The sequence below is a fragment of the Nelumbo nucifera genome, chromosome 8, assembly GCF_055504915.1.
Source record: "Nelumbo nucifera cultivar China Antique chromosome 8, China Antique-T2T, whole genome shotgun sequence".
Lineage (NCBI taxonomy): Eukaryota > Viridiplantae > Streptophyta > Magnoliopsida > Proteales > Nelumbonaceae > Nelumbo > Nelumbo nucifera.
In genome coordinates, this window is record NC_142656.1 from 19,880,185 (window position 1) to 19,906,749 (window position 26,565).

At 41.2% G+C, this 26,565-nt stretch overlaps 3 protein-coding genes across 5 annotated transcripts; 2 read left to right on the forward strand and 1 right to left on the reverse strand.

Annotated features, from left to right (window-relative positions):
* Positions 1-2,247: 2,247 nt before the first annotated feature.
* On the forward strand, positions 2,248-3,860 carry LOC148789719 (class V chitinase-like). The gene is made up of 2 exons (XM_088892540.1): positions 2,248-3,374; positions 3,556-3,860. The coding sequence occupies exons 1-2, from the start codon at positions 2,354-2,356 to the stop codon at positions 3,573-3,575; spliced, it is 1,041 nt and encodes a 346-aa protein (XP_088748666.1). The 5' UTR covers positions 2,248-2,353; the 3' UTR covers positions 3,576-3,860.
* A 3,054-nt stretch (positions 3,861-6,914) lies between these two features.
* LOC148789720 (Golgi SNAP receptor complex member 1-1-like) lies at positions 6,915-24,790 on the reverse strand. Of its 3 annotated transcripts, none has more exons than XM_088892722.1 (4): positions 23,503-24,778; positions 22,610-22,840; positions 22,259-22,426; positions 6,915-8,101 (listed from the first exon to the last, which is right to left on the reverse strand). In XM_088892722.1, exons 1-4 carry the CDS (start codon positions 23,539-23,541, stop codon positions 8,060-8,062), a joined length of 480 nt encoding a protein of 159 aa, XP_088748848.1. In that variant the 5' UTR covers positions 23,542-24,778; the 3' UTR covers positions 6,915-8,059. The 3 variants fall into 3 exon arrangements, with proteins under 3 accessions (XP_088748848.1, XP_088748849.1, XP_088748847.1); XM_088892723.1 differs by lacking the exons at positions 6,915-8,101; positions 23,503-24,778 and adding exons at positions 18,646-19,008; positions 22,969-23,496; XM_088892721.1 differs by lacking the exon at positions 6,915-8,101 and adding an exon at positions 18,665-19,008 and having other exon boundaries at positions 23,503-24,790.
* LOC148789721 (class V chitinase-like) lies at positions 16,937-18,549 on the forward strand. The gene is made up of 2 exons (XM_088892543.1): positions 16,937-18,063; positions 18,245-18,549. Exons 1-2 carry the CDS (start codon positions 17,043-17,045, stop codon positions 18,262-18,264), a joined length of 1,041 nt encoding a protein of 346 aa, XP_088748669.1. The 5' UTR covers positions 16,937-17,042; the 3' UTR covers positions 18,265-18,549.
* Positions 24,791-26,565: the final 1,775 nt, after the last annotated feature.

The window sequence follows — 26,565 nt, forward strand, 5'->3', positions numbered from 1 at the left end:
CCGCCAAGCATGTTGACCACCCTCCGAATCGTTCGGTACGTGGGCCAACTTCCAAGGAGAGTAGGAGTGTTAGGATATGTGTGCTGAATTTGTCGGCGAGCACGTCTCGCAGGTCGCTTGGTCGGCGCCTGTGCCAGGATGCTAGGTCGGCGCCTGTGCTAGGCTGCCAGTTCGCACCTGTGCCAGGCCGCCAGGTCGGCGCCTAGGCCAGTTCGCCAGGTCGCGCTTGGGCCAGGCCACCAGGTGGGACACCATCAACTTGGCTAAGGGAAGTTGTTGCCTAAGTGGTTCCAGGTGTCACCTAGTTGTTCCGAGGTGCCATGTGTCACAATATCATTGGAGGGCCAAATCCGCCCTCATCATTTGCCCCCCACTCCCGAGCTGAAAGTAACTCGGCGAATGGAGTAGATTGCTCCTTTTGGCCTGAAATGACTAATTCGATGAGCTCATAAGTGTCGATTCAATTCTTTAGACTCTGTGAGTGACACGCGGTCCACTCTCCATACCCTTGATTTTGCCCATGCCGAAGAGGCGACTGGGTTTTTTGTGGTGCCATTGTCTTTGCCAGTTCGGCACTTTAGCCCTTAGGCTCTGGGAGCGACTCGTAGTCCACTCTCCTTGATCTTTGATTTTGCCCATGCCGAAGAGGCGACTAGGTCTTATGTGGTGCCGAGGTCTTTTATCAACTCGACATTTTAGAGCTACGGCTGCGCTGCATTAGCCTTGTTAGTGACATCGGTTACCCACTCCTACAAGAAGCTACTAGGAGCTCGACCTACGGGGGCAACACTACTGACTTTAGGTCAACAGCTCGCACGGGAGCCTTGGAAGGCTCGACCGGAAAAGGCGTCCATGCAGTCTGTTGGCCGCCTACTCCCGCGGAAGCCACAAAGAGCTCATATTTATAGAGGGTACCTCGCGAAGAGGACTGATGAGGCTTTATCCGAGTTGAAATAAAGTTGGTAGAGCTGCTTAGTCTATTGGTCATCAACTTCCTGCATAGCCTTTGAGTTCCTAGAAAATGGAAACTAGAATGTGAGAGCTTTTAGTTTCTAAAAGGTGAGAAACTAAATTTTTGGCCTTTGAGTTCCACAGACGACGTCAATTGACGAATCAATTTTTTGGCCAAGTCTCAATTTTTTGTGCTAAATACCTCGTCATTTCGTCTGCTTCCAAGTGGTCGATGACTAAGAGGCCAAAGTGGAGAACTTTTGCTGGATGAGGACCTGGATGCCGAGCTGACTCGGCCGAACTGGGGGAAGATTTGGTGTCGAGCTGACTGAGGCAAGATGGGCAGGTTAGGTGCCGAATTGGTCTGAACTGGGTAGATTAGGTGATGAAGTGACCAAAGGGCCGAGCTGCCTATTAGGTGCCGAGCTGACCAGAGTGCCGAACTGGCTGGTGGCGAGCTGCTAAAACGTAAGGAAGTGGAACATGCCGTCCAGAAGAGACAAATGTTAGTGTGACGTAATCTTGATTTGATTATTATTGAAAATAGGTTATTAAACTTTTAAAATTAATAATCCAAATGAGGATAAATCTGAGGTAGTTACTGAAAATAAATTATTCAACTTTTAAAATAAAAAAAAAATAAAGAAAAGGAAAAGTCTCCCGAATGGAGACAAATCTGAGGTAGTTATCAGGATTTTTATAACACATCTTACATCTTATAAATTAATACCTAATTAATCCATTCGATTATGGAAACCTCTCAATAACATGCATTAATTAAATTTTGCCAACAACCACAAAACGTAAAACGTAATTGTCACCATCGATTTCACACCTTGCTCCTCCAACAAGGGTTTTACAAAATCTTCATGCATAAAGCCTTCAGGTGTACTAGCAAAGAGTTGGTTTCCCATGTGATCAAACAAACAGAGACCGGATCTGCTCCTCACAAGCACATCCTACCATGCGTGGGGACTGGAGAACATCTCCCGTACTTACTTTTAAGTTATTATTCACGGGAGATGGATGGAGATGTTCCCAATGCACCGTCGATGTGCATGTGAGGCGCCCCAGTGTGAGTGTGAGTGTGAGGAGAGACAAAGTAGAGACCTACTACACTTGCATGTGTGATGTGACTTATGGGAAGTTTGAATTAAAATACAACATAACAATTATTAATGAATGCCCCTACGGTCTTATATCTTTTTCATTTTGTAATTAAGGAAGTAAGGAACATTAATTAACAGGCCTAAGGAATGGAATTGACTTTTTTGTCTATAAATATGCTCATTCTGAAAGGCATTCTATCCAGATAAACTATCCCTTCCAGGCTTCCAAAAAAAATAGGGGACAGTCTCTCTTTTCCTCTTTTGTGTTCGTTCTCCTCCTTCGGCTTCATTCCATGGCAGTGGTTAAGGCCGGCTACTGGCTCCCAGACAGTGGAATCCCAGTGTCTGACATTGATGCATCTTTCTTTACACATTTCTTCTATGCATTCGCAGACTTAGACCCTCAGAACCAGGTTACAATCCCTCCCCAAGACCAAATCACTTTGTCCACCTTCAAAACCACACTGCAACGAAGCAACCCGAGTATTAAAACCCTTCTCTCCATTGGTGGAGAAAACACCCCAGCTGACTATTTTTCTTCCATGGCAAGTGATGCCACTTCTCGGAAGGAATTCATTGATTCTTCCATAGAAATTGCTCTAAAACATTCATTCGATGGGCTCAACCTTGACTGGAATTTCCTCGATACCGAAACTGATGATACGACTAACCTGGGTCTACTTTTGAAGGAGTGGAGAGCTAACGTGAAAGCCAAGGCAACTTCCGCTAGCCAGCCGGCGGAATTGCTCTTAACGGCATCTGTTTATCACTCCCCAGAACGTCGTGCAGGCCGTGCAAGAATAACTTACCCAGTTGATTCAATGAAGGAGAATCTGGACTGGGTCAACGTTAAGGCTTATGACTATTACATGCCGTATTCGTTTCAGGTTACTAGTTCTCATGCCCCTCTATACGAGCGGCATGGCCGACTCTGCACGAGTTCCTGCATCCAATCCTGGATTAGGGCCGGGTTGGCTCGTGATAAAATAGTTATGGGTTTGAATTTCTATGGCTTCGCATTTAAGCTCGCTGACCCTGCAAGAAATGGTCTGGGTGCACCAGCAATTGGCCCCTTTACCGCTGACGGTAAAATGTCTTACAAAGAAATCGATGCCTTCATTCAGAAAAACGAAGCAGCAATATTATACAAAGCAGACTTGGGGACCAATTACTGTCATTCTGGATCAACTTGGATTTGCTATGATGATGTAAAGGCAATTAAAACCAAGGTTAAATATGCTAGTAGGGAAGGACTACGTGGATTTTTCGCCTGGAACGTCACTGATGACGACGAGTGGATCCTTTCGGGAGTTGGTACGTATTATAAGTCCCACCGATCCAAACTCTTCATTTCTTTACTTTAATATGCATCAGAAATTAAAGTAGAGACAAATTAAATTAGATGACTACTTGCTCAGATCCTAGTAATTACTTACATGCAGCAGTACTGATTATATTATTAATTGTTTAATGTTGCTTTAATTTGCTTTTGCAGCCTCAGTAATGTGGAAATGATTAAACTGCATGCGATTGCTCAATACGTGGATTGATGCTGTGATTGCTATGGATCGATCATTGATCTTTATATTTTAAATAAAGACAGGGCTACCAGTTCTAACAGTCCTCCTTAAGTTGTAGTGTTTTAGATCTCTAGTTTGCTACTGTGTCTCCTGCCCTGTGTGCTATAGTATTTGGTCTTTAGTCTGTTTGTGTTCCTTCACTTTTCAGTTAGTTGTTATTGCTGTCGTTTTAATTTGCTGGTTTAATGAAATATCAATAAAGGAAGTACTTTTGAAAAAACTAATTAAACCTCCCTTGAGGCTTATGCTTTATACTAAAACCTTTCCTTAATTTGTTTTCAAAAAGTACTAATTAATTAACAACTCCATCTCCTATCAAATATTGTTTTAACTCTTATGTCTAAAGGAGGAATTAAAAGGAAAAAAATATACCCTAAACAGAGAGACAGAGAGTCTAGTTCAAACACAACGAATTAATCTGAATTTCCTCCTCAAATTAAGGATGGTCGCTCATACCCATTTGCACCCGTGCATTGACTCTGCAACGTGTGTGCTGTGTGAGGAGGAAATACGGACTCAAACACAACCTGAAGACAAACATACAGGCATTGAAGCATTTATCAAAAGTGAATACCATTTAATTTACACAGAAATAATATTTTTTTGAGACATGAAAATCCCAACAGAGACCACAATTCCATGACTGCAAACTCAAGCAATGGTTCGATGTGTCATGAACCTGCAGAAGCAAGAAAAGAATTAAAAGAGAGCACTAATATTCACACAATCAAACTGAATGAATCACTACTTATATCAACATATTCGCCAATATCCTTTTCAAGTAGTCATGATAGAGTCGAAGATCAACTCCAGCTGCTTCAAGGTTTGGGACAATAGTTACAAGATCCTTAGGAGGCCACTTGATAATGGTAAACTTGATATTAGCTAGGTAATAAGGCCAACCGAAGTACAAATCACCTCCTCAGCCTAAGGGCTAAAACACCGACTACCGAAAAATCCTACTTTGGGTATGTAGCTCTAATAGCTCGAGTGATGAGATCGCTTTAGTAAAAAAATAAATAAAATAAAAATAAAAAGAGCACACCATACTTAGAAGGAAAGAGAAATTTGACTGCCATGCCATAAAAAAAAAACCGAGCCAAACAGCTCGAGAAAGTTCAACAAAAGATAAAAAAAGGGCACAACCGCCCAAGAAGATCTTTTCAAGACTAGGTTTTGGCACCCGAGAGCCACCAGTAATCAGAAGAACAGAAAAGCAGAGCCGCTAGCCTCAGGGGTCCACCTCGTCCTCATCCTCCGGGGAAGTCAGGCTCTTCCTTCTCTGCCTGGGCAAGCTGAACTACCTAACCATTACCAGACCAGACATCTCCTAGAACCACGCACCTTGTAGCAGCAGAAATAATACTAGCATACTTGAAGAGATGCCCGGGTAGAGGTATACTGTTCAAGAACAATGGCCACATGAAGGTGGAAGTCCATACGGATGCCGATTGGGCTGGGAGTGTTGATGACAGGAGGTCTACCTCTGGATATTGTGCTCTTGTGGGAGGTAACCTGGTCTCTTGGAGGAGTAAGAAACAGAGTGTTGTCTCCAGATCTAGTGCTGAAGCTGAGTACAGGTCAATGGCTAACGGAGTGGCTGAAATTCTTTGGCTGAGATCACTACTTGGGGAGTTGGGTATTGAGTATGAGAAGCCCTTGATGCTGTATTGTGATAATCAAGCGGCTATTAATATAGCACACAACCCAGTGCAGCATGACAGGACTAAACATATTGAAGTTGATCGACACTTTGTACGAGAGAGGGTCTCGTCACAAGAAGTGTGTCTCCCATACATCACCTCCAACATGCAGCTGGCAGATATCCTCACCAAAGCTGTACCACGGAAGAAGCTAGAGGCAGATCTATCCAAGTTGGGAATGATAAACATTTATTCCCAACTTGAGGGGGAGTGTAGAGAACACTGATGTATGTGGGCCCCACAGCTACGGTCCCACTGTGTTCGTATGGTAGAAGGTGTTCTAGTCTGCCTAGGGTTAGCTACTGGTCATTTAGTTGTTTCAGTTGTTATTTATTTTAGTCTTATTTTTGCTCTATTTGTTATGTAAAGACTAAGGGCAGATCTGTCCTTTCCATGTAATGAGCATAACTTATAAATATTAATTAAAGTGGCGGCGGTAGAACATTAAGCTTCTGCTCCTCATTTTCAACTCTTGTGTTCTACTGCTTCTCTTCCCTCTTCCTCCTTTTTTCTCTTTACCTTTCTTCTTATTTTCGAACCTGAAATCCATTAGGGTTCAAGACTGATAACAGTCCTCCTTAAGTTGTAGTGTTTTAGATCTCTAGTTTGCTACTGTGTCTCCTGCCCTGTGTGCTATAGTATTTGGTCTTTAGTCTGTTTGTGTTCCTTCACTTTTCAGTTAGTTGTTATTGCTGTCATTTTAATTTGCTGGTTTAATGAAATATCAATAAAGGAAGTACTTTTGAAAAAACTAATTAAACCTCCCTTGAGGCTTATGCTTTATACTAAAACCTTTCCTTAATTTGTTTTCAAAAAGTACTAATTAATTAACAACTCCATCTCCTATCAAATATTGTTTTAACTCTTATGTCTAAAGGAGGAATTAAAAGGAAAAAAATATACCCTAAACAGAGAGACAGAGAGTCTAGTTCAAACACAACGAATTAATCTGAATTTCCTCCTCAAATTAAGGATGGTCGCTCGTACCCACCTCACAGCACTTGAAGCATTAATTCATGCTTGAGTGCATTCCGTGAAATAATTCTTTTGCTTCCAAGTTTGACACAACTGTTGCAAGAGGCCACTTGGGTAATGGTAGAGACTTGAAATTAGGTAATGAGGGTCAACCGTGGTCTTGCATGCTTTTGCAGTTGGAGCACCGGCCCAAATATCAGAAAATCTTGAACAGTTCATCAATCTTCAAGTGTCCCGAGGGAATAATATTAAAAGGTCTCTGGTTCACCATCTCAGCAAATTGCAAATTAATATATATAACCCACAGACCAGACATGAACAAGGGTTGAGTAACAATTTACATCATTGTAATTAGGAAGGCTTCGCTTGTTTTCCAACATCTTACGAACAAGTATTCCGAAGGAGCTTATTGGTACGTAATCTGCTGATGAATTTAATGGAATTGGCTTTGTTTTCCAACCAATTGAAATTGACAGGATCCATTCAATTCCTTAATAATATATTTAACGACACATCTCAAGTCTGAGAGGTATATATATCTCATGCAGAACAGCTTTTCAGGCTATCTTCCCATGTATATTGGACTTCGCCTTCCTAATTTACAAAAATAAAGATAAAATTAGAATGCCAATTCAATAAAGCTTTTGTCATTTTCTTCATTTTTCTTGTCAATGATGAGAAAATGAAACACGGCTACAATGATATTGAGCTCTCATGCGACAGAGCATCAGGGCTCCTCTTCCTCCGTTTAGTGTTAAAGAATCCAGAAGCAAGAGCTTCCAAGGCTCTAGTGGTCAATGGCCGGTTTCTAGTGCTATGCCTCCTAGCATTTGCAATATGCCTCCTAGCATTTGCAATATGCTGCTCTTCTGTGGTAGCAATGTTGTTTGAGGTTTGTAACACCTCTGACTCCTCCATGTGCTGTCTTTCAGATGGAATGGATGACCCCCTTGACTTGGGTCATCCTGGCTGTCTGTCACCTCCATGAAAAAGGGCTCATCAATTTCAAAATCCGGTGGGACATGGGTAGGTTCAGGTCAATCAATGTCCGGGGTTTTGGTTTCTCATGAGGTAGTTCTGTGCCGAAAAAGTTCTGGCCAGGAATGCCTTTGCAGATGCCGTCGCAGCACTTGTCCGGATTGTCTTTAGCAGAAGAGCTAGTAGATGATGCCTTATCCAGAGACATACCCATTTGAGAAACCATGTTTTCACTTCCATCAGGTGAGTCTGACTGGCAATGGGGCTCCTCCTGTCCTGGAGCTACAGAGAAATTGTTCAAACTGCGACTACAAGCAGTTAATCTCCGCCGTTTTGTGACAGGAGCTCAATAGTTTGAGTGGCCAGATTTCACTCTCCGGCTAAATTGGTTCTTCCTCTGATGTTTGTTATTAGACATATGGACAGACAGATCCTTGTGATTGTTCTCTGGGAAATTCATAGGAACTGGGTTATTCATTAGCTTCTCCTGCACCAAAACACTAAGCCCACAATCTGACAAATCAGAGTGCACTCCCTTGTCAAAGATAACCTTCATTGGGCTGGAAGTGTTGGTATTTGCTTGATCATTTGACAACACGTCAGCAGAATCTGGCTCATCTGTTGGCTCCTCAGAGCTATCCTCATCTGTTTCTCTTGAAAGACTTAGGCTGCTCAGAATGCCAGCCCCTTGCTAGAAAATGGGGCCAAACAGCTTCCCAGAATAGACCATTTGACCGAGCTTTGCTTAATCTGAAGTCTCCAGTTAGAAATTTGATGATGTCTCCAGATGTAATGAACAAGGAATCTGCAATGAACAGATTGAAGGCTGAAGTATGTTTATTGAAGGATTCTATATTTTAAGTTCAGTTCTAGTATTATCAATTATCATGGTGTCTCAAATTTTTCTTTACTTCATTAAAGATGTTTAGATCTTAAGAACACAACTTTTCAAGTGCCATCAACATGCCCGTGGAAAATCGTATGAAGCTTTCATGTTGAGCAAATTAGTTCCTGTTGTGGGAAACATCTGTGAATCTAATTGGAATAAAAGCAAAGTTAGCTGAAGACATTGCAGAAGAAGTCGATGTAATATTGAACTCAGCTGCTAATACAACCTTTGATGAAAGGTTCGTCTTCTTTTAATATATATAATTGGCTTGTCTTTTTTTGATGGCATTCATAAATCAATATTTAGTTATCTAATTCAGTCCTCAAATGGGTTCATAATTTAAAAACAAAATATTCAGGTATGATGTTGTTATGGACACAAACACACAAGGACCCTGTCGACTTATGGCCTTGGCAAAGAGATGCATGCAATAACCTTAAGCTCTTTCTGCATGTGTCAACTGGTAAGTAATTAATTAATGTTTAAACAAGCTCAAACAACATTCTGTGAATTCAGTTGGAAACAATCAGATTGGTGTTTCTTCTGGAACAGATTATGTTAACAGCGAGAGAGAGGGAAGAATATTGGAGAAGCCCTTTTGTGAGGGAAGAACATTCTGTCTAAAATGAACAAGCAATTAATGCATTCTGATCATTTCCACCTTGTTTTAATGGTCTTTCAAATGTTACTGGAGAGCCCACTTGGTCTCCCTTTTGTCTCACTGAAAGTGCAAATTGGCCTGTGAGTGGTGATTCCAAAAAAGTGAGGCCATCTCATATGAAGTGGAAGACAGGCAAGAGCCAATACAGAAGATCTTTTATCACTTGTGTTTATTAGGATTTGTTGTCAAGACTTTAAGAGTTGGATAAATATATTACAAATCCTTGTCTGGGGCTTCTCATATCTTCCCCCGAACCAGATTCTGTAAGATTTGGAGAACTTTCCATTGATTTGAATTTTGTTGCTTTGACATGGTATGTTGATATGTGGAACTATATTTGCAATCTTGTTGTCATCAGAGACAACTTGGTGTGGTTGATGTCTTAGTCTTAGAAAGTTTAGAACCCAAGTTCCAAACTTAACCACACACTTTGTACTGGAGCCTTGAAAAAGTTTTAAACTAAAACGGGGAGGGTTCCTGACTTCCTGGTGGAGTGGAATGAAAGATTAAAAGTGGTGGTGGGCGGTGGCGGTGGAGAGCAGTTGGGGATCACAAGAGGTTAATGGCATTGATCAGGATCACAGGTTAATTCCATTTTGTCAGAAGCCACTTAAAAAGCAGCTGAGAAATCTATTTAATGTGAGGATAATAAGATGATTCCTATTACTTATGTTTGCTTAATACAAACATCCTTCCATTATATATTATCATAAGGGTTAATAGAATGCCATCATATTATTTTTGGAAATTCTCATAAATCCAAAAATACACTGATATTACCAATTTAGAGTTTTGCAAGATCAAAATGCCTTTATGCTATTTGGGTCCATAAATAGGATAATCATGTTTGGAGAAAATGTAGAAAGTCCAAATAGTCTATAAAAGGAGTAGAGATCAATTTTTACAAGAAAAATAAAGGAAGAAAGAAATAGTGGGAAGCTAAGTTTAATGATCAATTATTATTAATAAAATATTGTTTTTTTTTTTCTGTTTGAACCAAAAATACAATTTTATTTTTTATGAAAACAAATTGGTATTCTGAGTTTCAACCCTAGTCTTGTTTGAAGAGAGGCTACAGTTGAAAATGGGGATCTAGATGTGATAATTGGAATTTGTAGAATCTATATATTTGGGCATTGGTATTTTTCAAAACTTAAATTTGATAGAAAGATCTTTTAATTTTGTTATTTATGGGAAGGATTTTCTTGTCATTATACATTTCTACTTTGGACCATTGGCATATATATTCTTATCTTATATCAATGGACTAGATATTGACTTAATCCAACCCAATTCAATATAATTTTGTTACCGATGGACCAGGTCCAATCCAATCTAATAAATATTTTGGACCAAATTGGTCCAATCCAATAACTATTAACAAGCATAGGTATCTTTTGTTTCAATCTTATTTTGATATTAAATAACTTTAAACGATAATTTAAAATTAGTTATTATTTATTTCTTTTTCTTTGAACAAATTGAAACCTTACAATTACTTTTCGGTATCATGAATTTTCCATAAAGAAGTGTATATAACATGCCCTCTCTAAGAGACAAATCATGGTTAGATGTAATCAATAAAGTATACAACATACAAAATTAAAAAAAAAAAGAAAAAAAAAAGTCTTACACGAATGGGGACAAATCTGGAGTAGTTATCAGGAACATCTTCGAAGTTATTATACCTAATTAATCATCTGGATGATGGAAACTTCTCAATAACATGCATTAATTTAAGTTTTGCCAATAATTAAGGACAAAACGTGTTTATTGGCCGAAGGTTATACATAAACCTCAATAGGCAATGGAATCATGACATAGATGGAGTTTTCTCAAATTCCAACAACAATTGGGATATAAAAAACCTTTTCAATAATAATAATAATCCCTATTGGTCAACATGTGTGCTGCCATGGACTAACGGTTCCATATTGGTCAACGATATTGGTTCCAACAACAATTTGGAACCAATATCGTTTTTTAAATAAATGATTTGTTATATTTTTTTTTTGGGACTATTGCTGGTTTTTGCCACAATGGCATTTTTCAATGCCACAGCATGCATTAGCATATTGATGCTAGCAAAAGAAAAAAAATGAGGTATTGCTGACATGGCGCTGTTTTTTAAAGAATACAATATCCGTTCCAAACACTTGCATGTGACTTCGGACTGATTCGAATTTTGAATTAAAATATAACAAAACAAATATTAGTAAATGCACCTACCAGCCTTCTTTATTTTTTTTGTTTGTAACTAAGGCTCCATTTGTAAATGAGGCTTTACCCGTTGTTGAGGTGCAGTCCGCGATGATGGATCCGTCAGTAATCATATTGATTACTCCGTGGATCGGTCTTTCTTCTAGTAACTATCTTTGCGGCTGCTCACTCTGCCCGTTGGTGGATTCGGGAGCATTATTTCTTTCCTCCCCCTGCCGGTTTGTTTGGCGGTTAGCCTGATCTCTGTCTCCTTTCTGTATGAATTTTTTTAGATATCCGCGACGGATGAGCTCTTCAATCTCATCACGGAGATTTTAACAACTTTTGGTGCTATGACTGTGGTCTTTATAAAAATGACAATATACATTTCTGTTTCTGGTGGCGGAATCTCCCCTCAACCGAGGTGGCCACTTCACGTAGGAGGCGTCTTTGATCGCCATAAGAATTTCTCATCGCTTCGCATTGAGGGGCGTGTAGCTCGTCCTTTCAATCGGCGGAGTTCTGGAATGCCGACTTGACTAATGAGATCGTGAAGGAGATCGGCTCCCGGATTTGTTTCCTCCCCTGGTCGGGGACTTGCTCTTTCTTCATTTGCTGCCACCGTTGTCACCTTCTATTTTCCTCTTTTCCGCTGGAATTTCATTTTTCTGGTTCATCTCTTCTTCAGTCCCGATGAACTGATCGGCGAGCTTGAGGAATTCGGCGATGTCCTTCGGCATGTTGGCCACTACATGCCACTTGAATTCCGTGTGGGTAATACCTTTTTTCGCTGTCGTGAGCCTCACAGCTGGGTCTAGATCGGGGATCTGTAAGAAGGTGTCGTTGAAGTGTTTAATGTAGCTTTTGATAGACTCCCCTTCTCTTTGGACTATGTTGAGGAGGCTTTCTTGGGACCTCAAGCACTTCTTGCTAGTGATAAAGTGCGAGGTGAACATCTCTACGAACTGCGTCCAGCTTTTGAATGTCCCTGGCACGAGGTTCCTGTACCATGTGCGAGCTACTCCTTTGAACGTTGTGGAGAAGGCCACGCACATGCAGGACTCATCAGCCCCAGCTAGGTGCATCTGGGACTGGAAGGAGTCCACATGATCGTTTGGATCAAAAGATCCATCGTATTTGTCCAGCAGAGGCATTTTGAAGTCCTTCGGCATCGGGGTCGCCAGGAGCTCGGAGGACAGAGGGGATGACCCGGAGAGGAGAGGAGGGGTCTTTTTGGCTACTGAGCTCACCTCCTCTTTACCTTTTACCTGCTTTGGCTGGCTAGGCCCGGTGAGCTGGCTAAGAACTGTAGTTCGGCGTGCCTTGTGACGCCTTCGTTGCTGTTGTTTGATCAGCTCCACATTGGTGCTGCTGACCTTTGTGTGTTCGGGTACCATTCTGGCGCGGAGTGACTCTGGTTGCTGAGGCTGACTGCCTTGGACGGAAGGGCCTCGCCTTGAGTCTACGGCCAGAACCACGAACCAGTTCCCTGCAAAAGAACCTTTATGATGCGAGGGCCGGGGTAAAATGGCTCTAGCCGGCTGTGTATCTCCTGACCTGTTCACCATGTTGCCATGTGAAGCGGACGGGGTGACTTGTCTATCCCTCCTGCCGCGGGACGAGACCTGACTCCTAAGAGGAAGTGGAACTTGGGTGGTCTCGCCTCGACGGGGAGAGCGAGTGTTCTGCTGACGAGATTGGTTCTGTACCTCTGGGTGCCGAGGTGGAACCGGTTGCTGATTTTGTTGCAGAGGAGGGAATTCCTGCTGATACTGTTGCTGGTAGAGATGATGGAGGACTTGCTGTTGATAGTGTTGATACTGTTGGACCTGTTGCATTTGGACCTGAATGACTCGGACACAGTGTAGCAGGTCGTCAAGCTGGGATTGCCCGACTCCATGGGGAACCACAGATGGTTAAGCAAAGGTCGCGCCAACTACTGGGGGGAGTGGTGCGTTTACCTGTGTAGTTGCTTGAGGCATGGTCAGTGTTGGGACCCCAGCCACAGTAAACGGTATGGTGAACTGACCTATGCAGACAGACGGGAACTGAGGCTGCCCCCCGGAGACGTTCGCTTTGTTGTTTTGTCTGGCGTTGTTGGAGGATGATGCCATGGATTTGATTCTGTGATTAATGGTGGAAAAAAGGCTTTTTGCAGCGATTCCCACAGACGACGCCAAATGATGTAGTGCGATCTAGCTGCTCCCTGCTGGAGGTGATCTGGATTCTAGGCGGACGACGGACAAAGTTGATCTGCAAAATGATCAGAGAACCCGGGGTTTCTAGCACGGCGTGGTCGCTCCGATGCTTAAATCAGTAGACTGTTGCGAGCTTAGAAAGCTTTAGAGTGTAGAGAGCAAGAGAGCTGAATAATCACGCGTACCTTGAACCTCTCGGGTGGAGCCTTTATATAGTCGTGTCCTCGTGGGTTTCACGGATCAGTTCTGGGATTTTTGTCACGATAGCACCCGTTTCCGCGTTAGTTGGAAGATAACGCTACCAACCGATAAGGTTCATCACTTCCGCCCGAATTGGCGATGGTTTTGTAAAATTGGTGAGAGAGAGAGAGAGAGACAGCCGAGAAGATTAAGGTTTAGTAATTTCTATTTTCCATTAAATACTAAATTTGAATTTGGTAATATCTAAGGCTGTAGGATTAAAATCTTTAATTTCCTACAAATCTCTATTTAATATATAAAACATCAATTATCAAATATTTTTAAATAACATATATACATAAAGATATATATATATATATATTATATTATATATATTATATTATTTTTAAATATCCGGTCCGGGCCTAAAAAACAATGCCCAAGCCCGGTCCTAAATTTTGTGGGTCTGATGCGGGCTGGGCCTTAACAAAAAACCTAGGCCCAAAACCAGATTTTCCGGGCTAGGCTGGGCCGGGCTGAAATAATCACCCCTAGTTGTAGCTAGAATATTGTTTACGAGATTTACTTAAAAAAAAAAGAGGAAATAGCAGAAGAGCTAGGATGTTAATATTTACCCTACCCTTGGGTATCCACATACCTGCCTTGATAGTGTGTTTTTTTTTTTTTTTTTTTTTTATTTGCTTGAAAGACAGATACAGATTTTGGGGAGGAGGCGAGTTTTGGGATTCTACAACCTGTACAGGTATGGGTATATAGGCTATGGTATTTGGCTAAATCCAATCCTTTCCACCCATATATTGTTGGAAAGCATATGAACTTTATGTATTACATATTGGATTTAATAATAATTTGAATTTTATGTAAGGATAATTGATAGTTTATGTATTTTTTACATGTCTTAATCAAATAATTGGAAATTTTACAGTTTGTTTATGTTATTTTACTTATTTATTGCTTATATATAACAAGCACTAAATATAGGCATAGTTCTTTAGACCTGCGAGGAACCAATGTCAGAGGACTCGGGGTGGCTAACCCAACGAGGTCGCTCCGATGCTTAAGTGAGTAATCTCATAGTAGATTACGAGCTAAAAGTCACAAAGTATGAGAGATAGAATATGCTTATTTGCCCCCTATGCCATTGGGGTTGGTGCCTTTATATAGGCATAGTTTGGCGTGGGTTTCATGCACCGCATCCGAGATTTCCGAGAAGTCATCTAAGTGGTCTGTGATTCCTTGAGGCAACCGCCAAGCATGTTGACCACCCTCCGAATCGTTCGGTACGTGGGCCAACTTCCAAGGATAGTAGGAGTGTTAGGATATGTGTGCTGAATTTGTCGGCGAGCACGTCTCGCAGGTCGCTTGGTCGGCGCCTGTGCCAGGATGCTAGGTCGGCGCCTGTGCTAGGCTGCCAGTTCGCACCTGTGCCAGGCCGCCAGGTCGGCGCCTAGGCCAGTTCGCCAGGTCGCGCTTGGGCCAGGCCACCAGGTGGGACACCATCAACTTGGCTAAGGGAAGTTGTTGCCTAAGTGGTTCCAGTTGTCACCTAGTTGTTCCGAGGTGCCATGTGTCACAATATCATTGGAGGGCCAAATCCGCCCTCATCATTTGCCCCCCACTCCCGAGCTAAAAGTAACTCGGCGAATGGAGTAGATTGCTCCTTTTGGCCTGAAATGACTAATTCGATGAGCTCATAAGTGTCGATTCAATTCTTTAGACTCTGTGAGTGACACGCGGTCCACTCTCCATACCCTTGATTTTGCCCATGCCGAAGAGGCGACTGGGTTTTTTGTGGTGCCATTGTCTTTGCCAGTTCGGCACTTTAGCCCTTAGGCTCTGGGAGCGACTCGTAGTCCACTCTCCTTGATCTTTGATTTTGCCCATGCCGAAGAGGCGACTAGGTCTTATGTGGTGCCGAGGTCTTTTATCAACTCGACATTTTAGAGCTACGGCTGCGCTGCATTAGCCTTGTTAGTGACATCGGTTACCCACTCCTACAAGAAGCTACTAGGAGCTCGACCTACGGGGGCAACACTACTGACTTTAGGTCAACAGCTCGCACGGGAGCCTTGGAAGGCTCGACCGGAAAAGGCGTCCATGCAGTCTGTTGGCCGCCTACTCCCGCGGAAGCCACAAAGAGCTCATATTTATAGAGGGTACCTCGCGAAGAGGACTGATGAGGCTTTATCCGAGTTGAAATAAAGTTGGTAGAGCTGTTTAGTCTATTGGTCATCAACTTCCTGCATAGCCTTTGAGTTCCTAGAAAATGGAAACTAGAATGTGAGAGCTTTTAGTTTCTAAAAGGTGAGAAACTAAATTTTTGGCCTTTGAGTTCCACAGACGACGCCAATTGACGAATCAATTTTTTGGCCAAGTCTCAATTTTTTGTGCTAAATACCTCGTCATTTCGTTTGCTTCCAAGTGGTCGATGACTAAGAGGCCAAAGTGGAGAACTTTTGCTGGATGAGGACCTGGATGCCGAGCTGACTCGGCCGAACTGGGGGAAGATTTGGTGTCGAGCTGACTGAGCCAAGATGGGCAGGTTAGGTGCCGAATTGGTCTGAACTGGGTAGATTAGGTGATGAAGTGACCAAAGGGCCGAGCTGCCTATTAGGTGCCGAGCTGACCAGAGTGCCGAACTGGCTGGTGGCGAGCTGCTAAAACGTAAGGAAGTGGAACATGCCGTCCAGAAGAGACAAATGTTAGTGTGACGTAATCTTGATTTGATTATTATTGAAAATAGGTTATTAAACTTTTAAAATTAATAATCCAAATGAGGATAAATCTGAGGTAGTTACTGAAAATAAATTATTCAACTTTTAAAATAAAAAAAAAATAAAGAAAAGGAAAAGTCTCCCGAATGGAGACAAATCTGAGGTAGTTATCAGGATTTTTATAACACATCTTACATCTTATAAATTAATACCTAATTAATCCATTCGATTATGGAAACCTCTCAATAACATGCATTAATTAAATTTTGCCAACAACCACAAAACGTAAAACGTAATTGTCACCATCGATTTCACACCTTGCTCCTCCAACAAGGGTTTTACAAAATCTTCATGCATAAAGCCTTCAGGTGTACTAGCAAAGAGTTGGTTTCCCATGTGATCAAACAAACAGAGACCGGATCTGCTCCTCACAAGCACATCCTACCATGCGTGGGGACTGGAGAACATCTCCCGTACTTACTTTTAAGTTATTATTCACGGGAGATCGATGGAGATGTTCCCAATGCACCGTCGATGTGCATGTGAGGCGCCCCAGTGTGAGTGTGAGTGTGAGGAGAGACAAAGTAGAGACCTACTACACTTGCATGTGTGATGTGACTTATGGGAAGTTTGAATTAAAATACAACATAACAATTATTAATGAATGCCCCTACGGTCTTATATCTTTTTCATTTTGTAATTAAGGAAGTAAGGAACATTAATTAACAGGCCTAAGGAATGGAATTGACTTTTTTGTCTATAAATATGCTCATTCTGAAAGGCATTCTATCCAGATAAACTATCCCTTCCAGGCTTCCAAAAAAAATAGGGGACAGTCTCTCTTTTCCTCTTTTGTGTTCGTTCTCCTCCTTCGGCTTCATTCCATGGCAGTGGTTAAGGCCGGCTACTGGCTCCCAGACAGTGGAATCCCAGTGTCTGACATTGATGCATCTTTCTTTACACATTTCTTCTATGCATTCGCAGACTTAGACCCTCAGAACCAGGTTACAATCCCTCCCCAAGACCAAATCACTTTGTCCACCTTCAAAACCACACTGCAACGAAGCAACCCGAGTATTAAAACCCTTCTCTCCATTGGTGGAGAAAACACCCCAGCTGACTATTTTTCTTCCATGGCAAGTGATGCCACTTCTCGGAAGGAATTCATTGATTCTTCCATAGAAATTGCTCTAAAACATTCATTCGATGGGCTCAACCTTGACTGGAATTTCCTCGATACCGAAACTGATGATACGACTAACCTGGGTCTACTTTTGAAGGAGTGGAGAGCTAACGTGAAAGCCAAGGCAACTTCCGCTAGCCAGCCGGCGGAATTGCTCTTAACGGCATCTGTTTATCACTCCCCAGAACGTCGTGCAGGCCGTGCAAGAATAACTTACCCAGTTGATTCAATGAAGGAGAATCTGGACTGGGTCAACGTTAAGGCTTATGACTATTACATGCCGTATTCGTTTCAGGTTACTAGTTCTCATGCCCCTCTATACGAGCGGCATGGCCGACTCTGCACGAGTTCCTGCATCCAATCCTGGATTAGGGCCGGGTTGGCTCGTGATAAAATAGTTATGGGTTTGAATTTCTATGGCTTCGCATTTAAGCTCGCTGACCCTGCAAGAAATGGTCTGGGTGCACCAGCAATTGGCCCCTTTACCGCTGACGGTAAAATGTCTTACAAAGAAATCGATGCCTTCATTCAGAAAAACGAAGCAGCAATATTATACAAAGCAGACTTGGGGACCAATTACTGTCATTCTGGATCAACTTGGATTTGCTATGATGATGTAAAGGCAATTAAAACCAAGGTTAAATATGCTAGTAGGGAAGGACTACGTGGATTTTTCGCCTGGAACGTCACTGATGACGACGAGTGGATCCTTTCGGGAGTTGGTACGTATTATAAGTCCCACCGATCCAAACTCTTCATTTCTTTACTTTAATATGCATCAGAAATTAAAGTAGAGACAAATTAAATTAGATGACTACTTGCTCAGATCCTAGTAATTACTTACATGCAGCAGTACTGATTATATTATTAATTGTTTAATGTTGCTTTAATTTGCTTTTGCAGCCTCAGTAATGTGGAAATGATTAAACTGCATGCGATTGCTCAATACGTGGATTGATGCTGTGATTGCTATGGATCGATCATTGATCTTTATATTTTAAATAAAGACAGGGCTACCAGTTCTAACAGTCCTCCTTAAGTTGTAGTGTTTTAGATCTCTAGTTTGCTACTGTGTCTCCTGCCCTGTGTGCTATAGTATTTGGTCTTTAGTCTGTTTGTGTTCCTTCACTTTTCAGTTAGTTGTTATTGCTGTCGTTTTAATTTGCTGGTTTAATGAAATATCAATAAAGGAAGTACTTTTGAAAAAACTAATTAAACCTCCCTTGAGGCTTATGCTTTATACTAAAACCTTTCCTTAATTTGTTTTCAAAAAGTTCTAATTAATTAACAACTCCATCTCCTATCAAATATTGTTTTAACTCTTATGTCTAAAGGAGGAATTAAAAGGAAAAAAATATACCCTAAACAGAGAGACAGAGAGTCTAGTTCAAACACAACGAATTAATCTGAATTTCCTCCTCAAATTAAGGATGGTCGCTCATACCCATTTGCACCCGTGCATTGACTCTGCAACGTGTGTGCTGTGTGAGGAGGAAATACGGACTCAAACACAACCTGAAGACACACATACAGGCATTGAAGCATTTATCAAAAGTGAATACCATTTAATTTACACAGAAATAATATTTTTTTGAGACATGAAAATCCCAACAGAGACCACAATTCCATGACTGCAAACTCAAGCAATGGTTCGATGTGTCATGAACCTGCAGAAGCAAGAAAAGAATTAAAAGAGAGCACTAATATTCACACAATCAAACTGAATGAATCACTACTTATATCAACATATTCGCCAATATCCTTTTCAAGTAGTCATGATAGAGTCGAAGATCAACTCCAGCTGCTTCAAGGTTTGGGACAATAGTTACAAGATCCTTAGGAGGCCACTTGATAATGGTAAACTTGATATTAGCTAGGTAATAAGGCCAACCGAAGTACAAATCACCTCCTCAGCCTAAGGGCTAAAACACCGACTACCGAAAAATCCTACTTTGGGTATGTAGCTCTAATAGCTCGAGTGATGAGATCGCTTTAGTAAAAAAATAAATAAATAAATAAAATAAAAATAAAAAGAGCACACCATACTTAGAAGAAAAGAGAAATTTGACTGCCATGCCATAAAAAAAAAAAACCGAGCCAAACAGCTCGAGAAAGTTCAACAAAAGATAAAAAAAGGGCACAACCGCCCAAGAAGATCTTTTCAAGACTAGGTTTTGGCACCCGAGAGCCACCAGTAATCAGAAGAACAGAAAAGCAGAGCCGCTAGCCTCAGGGGTCCACCTCGTCCTCATCCTCCGAGGAAGTCAGGCTCTTCCTTCTCTGCCTGGGCAAGCTGAACTACCTAACCATTACCAGACCAGACATCTCCTAGAACCACGCACCTTCTAGCAGCAGAAAGAATACTAGCATACTTGAACAGATGCCCGGGTAGAGGTATACTGTTCAAGAACAATGGCCACATGAAGGTGGAAGTCCATACGGACACCGATTGGGCTGGGAGTGTTGATGACAGGAGGTCTACCTCTGGATATTGTGCTCTTGTGGGAGGTAACCTGGTCTCTTGGAGGAGTAAGAAACAGAGTGTTGTCTCCAGATCTAGTGCTGAAGCTGAGTACAGGTCAATGGCTAACGGAGTGGCTGAAATTCTTTGGCTGAGATCACTACTTGGGGAGTTGGGTATTGAGTATGAGAAGCCCTTGATGCTGTATTGTGATAATCAAGCGGCTATTAATATAGCACACAACCCAGTGCAGCATGACAGGACTAAACATATTGAAGTTGATCGACACTTTGTACGAGAGAGGGTCTCGTCACAAGAAGTGTGTCTCCCATACATCACCTCCAACATGCAGCTGGCAGATATCCTCACCAAAGCTGTACCACGGAAGAAGCTAGAGGCAGATCTATCCAAGTTGGGAATGATAAACATTTATTCCCAACTTGAGGGGGAGTGTAGAGAACACTGATGTATGTGGGCCCCACAGCTACGGTCCCACTGTGTTCGTAGGGTAGAAGGTGTTCTAGTCTGCCTAGGGTTAGCTATTGGTCATTTAGTTGTTATTTATTTCAGTCTTATTTTTGCTCTATTTGTTATGTAAAGACTAAGGGCAGATCTGTCCTTTCCATGTAATGAGCATAACCTATAAATATTAATTAAAGTGGCGGCGGCAGAACATTAAGCTTCTGCTCCTCCTTTTCAACTCTTGTGTTCTACTGCTTCTCTTCCGTCTTCCTCCTTTTTTCTCTTTACCTTTCTTCTTATTTTCGAACTTGAAATCCATTAGGGTTCAAGACTGATAACAGTCCTGAACTTCTACTGATGCAAACAAACAGCTTAGGTGCCTGGTCCCTTAGACAACCTGTAAGGGAGATTATGCAACTAACAATGGAGCTTGAAGTCAGGTTTAAATGGACTAGGAGATTAGCCAATGCAATGGCTGATACTTTAGCAAAGCAAGGAGTTAGTAGGCAGAACCTTTTTCGGGACTGTTTGTAATTTAATGAAAGTTGTTGTTTCCAATCAAAATAAATAAATAAATAAACACAATTTACTCCCCATTTCTTATATAATTATCAGGTCCCAATCTTGATACAATCCATGTGCTTGTAGATAATCCCATCGGACCAAAGCTTTTTAGCCTAACATTTTTTGGCAGCATTTTAGCCTAACTTGAGAATTGAGATAAGAAATTAAGGATGTAATAAATTCAAACATCCCATCCAAATTCAACTCAACTAAGCCTTGTCCCAACTATATGGGGTCAGCTATTTGATCCTGCTCCACCATTCCACTCTTCTCAGTGCCTTATTCATTGTTAAATTATGGGCCATATTGACAGGCTGACCTTAGTTATTGGGCTTTTACATTATTATTATCTATATTCTTTTATATCATGTCCTGTTGGACCCAATGGGACTCATATATTTAGTGTTTTAGAGCTGTCATATGTTTGTAACTTGTTATTATTTTGAATCAGAATATAAAAGGGGTGTTGGATTCTCAAGAACCCCACATCCTATTCTCTCTTTCTCTCAATTCTTCTTCTTGTTTCTTATCTTTCTTCTCTTATCTCTTGTTCCATCCCTAATTCTCCTCTTCTAAACCCTAATTCCTAACTTTTCTTGAGGATTTAAGTGCTGAATTCATCCAACTGCCCTCAAATCATTTCTTACTACCATGTCCTTTTTGGTCTACCCTAGCTCTTCTAGATCATTTATTCCCGCTGGTGTTGTAGATGGTCTTCTATGTAGATGACCAAACCATCTCAATATACATTCTCTCATTTCATCACTTATTGGAGCGACTCCTACATTCCTTTGAAATAAGTTCATTTCCAATCCTATCCTTTCTAGTTTTTCCACTCATCTATCTCAGCATTCACATCTTTGCTACCCTTTCTTTAACATGTCGTCAATATAATCAAAATATAGTTGTTTTGGAATTTGGATTCCTAATTTGATAAGGAGTCCATTTTTTATCCAAAAATAAATAAAAATTGATATTGAGTCTATTTCTTTCAGACAACCAAATATGTTTCCATATAGTCTCCATTCATTTCTCTCACCCTCAACCTTGTGACTTATGTTTAATCGCAGCATCATGCAGGCCACCTCCACCACTGTTTCCTCTGAAATGAGTTCACATTCACATTCAAGCCTATTCCTATTGTCCAAGTCCTTCATAAGAGATTAAATTACTTGGATGGTTGGACCAATTAGGTATCCTTTTCCTGGATTGAACATTGTTACCACACCTCTTTTATCAATCAGTACATGGTATACACTTATCAGCTTAACATTTTCTTAAGCCAGCTGTCAGCTTATCATTGATTGTTGGAACAGAGGTCTTCAATAAGGTAGTTCTTATGGGCGCTTAAGATAAGCATAATGAACCAAAACAGCAGATATGTTACTACTTGTATTCAAATACCTGAAAAAAAAAAAAAAAACAAGTACCTGTCCTGCACTTCTGCTGATGGATGCATGCTCTTTAAGAAGAGCCTGCTCTTCAGAAATACCACCTTCTTCCAAATCTACTCTTGTTTGATTACTCTCTCTAAAATCCTCAAGGAGTGAAGCATGTTCTCTCTTAGCTCTGAGCCTAGAGAGGAGCCGATAAAACTCCTGCACTTCAATCATGTGAGACACAGAGTTAGCACTTGGCAGACACCAACTCATTGGACAAGTTTCCATTTCCGTTGCTCCATAATTATGATAAAAAGAAAAAGAAAACAAAATAAAAGGGAACAGGCTTACTTTATGTTTCATTTATACAGGCTTTGACCCGTTAATGAAAAGCAGCAATACCTGAGTAAGATCTTGTAGAATTTCTTGATGACGAGTCAATGTATGAGAAACTATTTCTGAACCACCAGATGATACCCAGGCTTGCATCTGTGAATCCACTTGCTGAAGCTGTTTAAGTAGCCGGTCTATACCAGATTCAAGATCGTTGTTATCTGCATCATCAACTTTTGCAGAAACCAACTTACGATAAGAACTCATTTGCTCATCCAACTGAGATTCAAGCTTTCTTGCCTGCATTTGTATAATTAAAAGTTAAAACAATAAAAGGTGTCCCCATTTATTCAACTCTATAAACAGGTAGAAGGAGAAAAAATTAAATTTTAATGAAAGCAATTCTCTAACCAATTCTAGACTAGTACCAGCCTCAGACTTTTACATCGAAATGCATGCTTTGGTTCGCATTTGAATCCACAATGCACTCAACATTCATCCAGCAGCACAAGCAACACCAGAAAGTAACAGTATGTAGGATCTCGATTTGAATTTCATACACTCCCCGTTCCAAAGAATGAAAAAGAAAGGATTAAAAAATTTAAATGTGTCAAAAATTCAGAAACGGGGACTTTTGTTTCCTTTAAATTAGAATATTTTCTTCAATCAAATACTTGCACATGATCTTTTTAACTTCAAAAAGACTCCGTGGATCCAAAACTAAAAATGCACTTAATTAACCATAGTTCCGAAGGAAAAAAAAAAAAAAAGGATAAATGCACATATCATGCAACAAGTAGCTCAAATTTCTGGAAGCGCCGGTTCTCGTACCCATTCGTAAATTCTATGAGACGAATAATTCGAAAATCGAGAAAAAGAGAAACTGAGCCCTATCTGGATCTTCACACACACACACACGAGTATGTGATTGTATTTTGGCGGGAATGGGAAAGGCGTAGTACCTGTTTACGCAGGGCGTCCCATGAGATCGGCACCTCCATGAATCCGATCTGTTTCTTCTGCTTCTCGAAATATTCCTCCCGTACTCCTCTGAACCAAGCACAGATTCACAGAGATGGAAGTGCTCAACCGTTATCATGGAAGTGATCTGATTGCGCCAACGAAACCTCTTCTGCGCCCAACGCAAATCTCAATCGTCTCCGAAAAATGCAGCAAAGAGTAAATTAAAGAAAACCTCCCGAGGCCAAATCCTGTGATCCCTTTGGTTCACGGGAAGCGTGCACCACGTGGCTTTATTGACTTAACAGGGATTTAACGGATTTCTCTGGGCCAACCAGTTGAAACCTCCACTAAATGACAAAAGAAAAACAATAAAACTCAAAACATTTGGGCTTTCTCTCTCATTCGAACTCCCCCTCCCACCGTCTCTCAGGCCTCAGCATTCTGTAACCAAACCACCGGCACTACAGCAATCAACATTCGGAGTTAAGAATCAACCGATGATCGGAGACCGGTGTCCGGCAACCGGCGGTAAGTTCTTAACTTCTTCTTCTTCGCTTCTATCAGGGATTTCTGTTGATAGGATCGACTTTTTGAGCACAAGAATATCCACTATTGCTAAAAGGGTGAAGCCCAGACATTAACCCAAAAGATGTGGTTATTGAACTCCTCTGGGTTCGGGCTCTTGATCTGCCGGCTGAGTGCATGACAACCTTGACTAGGAACAAGCTAGCCGAACAAATTGTAGAGCCTGTACTGTGCGATGGAGATGGTTAAAAACAAGGCAAATGGGGAAAATACTTGAAGGTTCGAGTTCGCATAAAACATCACTGCCACTGAATCCTTGATAGTTGTTGTAACACAAGCCAGATAAGGAACCTAGGTGGTATACGGTGAAAGTCTCTAACCCAAATATTACAGAGGAACAAATGATGGAAGATTTATCTAAGAAACTAGCGATGCAAGCAGCAGTAAGCAATGCTAGAAGAGAGAGGCAAAAGCCAGTGGGATTGTGAGTGCCTTTTGATGGCAAAAGACATTCTGCAATGGCAGCGGTGTAGCAAGTGGCTTTTGATGTAAGGAGATGTGATGATTCACCGCTGCAGCAAAAGGACAGGATCCAATACGCCATTCTTCACTATAGGTGGTTAGAAGAAAAGGGGAAAAACAGAGGAGTTTACCGCCGGTGGCTTAGTCTCAGCGTGCTGAGAGTTGGAATGAGAAAGACAAGGTCAAATGTTTGGGTTTTATTATTTTGTTTCTGTCTTCTATTGCCCGGTTCAACCAGTTGGACCACTTTTAACAGAAAAATCCCCTTAAATTTCTGTTAAGTTAATAAAGCCACCTGTTTATTTTTCATTTGCAGGTACATGCTTAACAAGTTTTTAATAATAACAGTCAACCTCACGAAGTTTTCAAAATTATATTATACGGTTATAGCGAAATATTAGCCAAATGTCTGAAATGCCCATACTTATCAAATTTATGGATGTCAACTAAAAACTATGATTACGCCCCTCTATAGAAATTCCATGAGACTTTTAAGTGGAATATAATTGGCCCCTTAAATTGAAAGTTTTCCTTTTTTTTTTCTTCTTTCTAAGTAATAGACTTCCTACTAGGGTGCAAATGATTAGGTTCTGGTTCCATCCAATTCGAGATTCGATCCTATTTTATTGGATTTAGATCTCACCTATTCGGATATTTGGATCACTCTTATCAATTCGAAAAGATTCAATTCAATATATATGTTATTTATATATATATATATATAGGGAGAATAACGATTCAATCCAGGGTTAGAGTTGTAGTGTAACTTTAATTGTCCTTTGCATGATATATAGGCAAATAGGTGGGCCATGTGGTTATCCTGTCTATAGATATGCACAAAATATATATAGTATCAAAAGAAGAGATAAGTCTTTTAAGGTGGTTCTTGTGCAACTACCTTGTCATTTGCTGATAGCTCCACCAAAGCTTTGTTGTGAGAAAATACCCATAGTTCTTTGGTTCTATTTGTCTGGGCTTCTCTTAAGCCCCCTAATAACACTAGGATTTCAGCATCATAACTGTTGATCGCCCAACAGGGAGTGCCTTCTGCGATGGTAAGTTGCTCGCTGGGAAATTGGAAGAGGAACCCTCGTCCTGCATGACCTATATCTGGATCAAAAGAGTCATCAATAAAAAGTGTTGGAGCATTATTTCTATGAGATGGATTGATGTTATGTTGGGGTTGTGATGGGTTTGGGGCCTCGTCCAGTATATAATGCAAAGATGAGCTGATCACTTGCTTTGGGTCTTGCACGATGTTATCAAATATGCGTTTGTTCTGTGCTTTCCACATGTGATAGGCAATGATGTTGAAATAGCTTAGACTTTGAACTACCTGTGATTTACCATGGTGTGTATTGAGGCTTTGGAACCAGTCCTTGATAATGACATGCATGGGCTGATTTTGTATGAGAGTCGGGTTTAAGCCAATTTGGGCTTCACACCAGACTGCACAAGCGAAGGTACACTAGAAAAATAGGTGGTGGGTTGTTTCTACATGGAGGTTGCAGAAAGTGCAAGACCTCTTAGTCTCCCTTAGCCATGCCGCGCACTTGTTTTTAGTGAGCAAACCATCCGACAACAACTTCCATAGAAATACCTGGAATCTGTGAGGAACTTTGAGCTTCCACTCAAAGAAGGCGTTTGAAGGAGAGTCCTCTAATGATTTAAAGTGCTGGTGGGCTGATTTCACAAAGAAGACACCCATGGCATTATGCTTCCAAATTAGGAAATCTGAGGAGAGACTTGGTATTTCTGTCACCCTCTTTGAGCCACAACAAAGTTGTTCTTCTTTCAAGAGCTAGTAGTTATATTGTTTTAACAGTGATTGAAGTTGGTCTTGCTCTGCATTGCGTAGGGTTCTCAACTGCAAGGTTGAGATTTGCTCAGCTATGCTTCGGATGTGGTCCTGGATTAGGCCAAAATGTCTTTTATTCCATTGCTTGAGGGCTAGTTAGCAAGTTTTTAGCTTGTTGATGACTTGATGAGCAGGTGAGCCATGGACGGGTTGACTC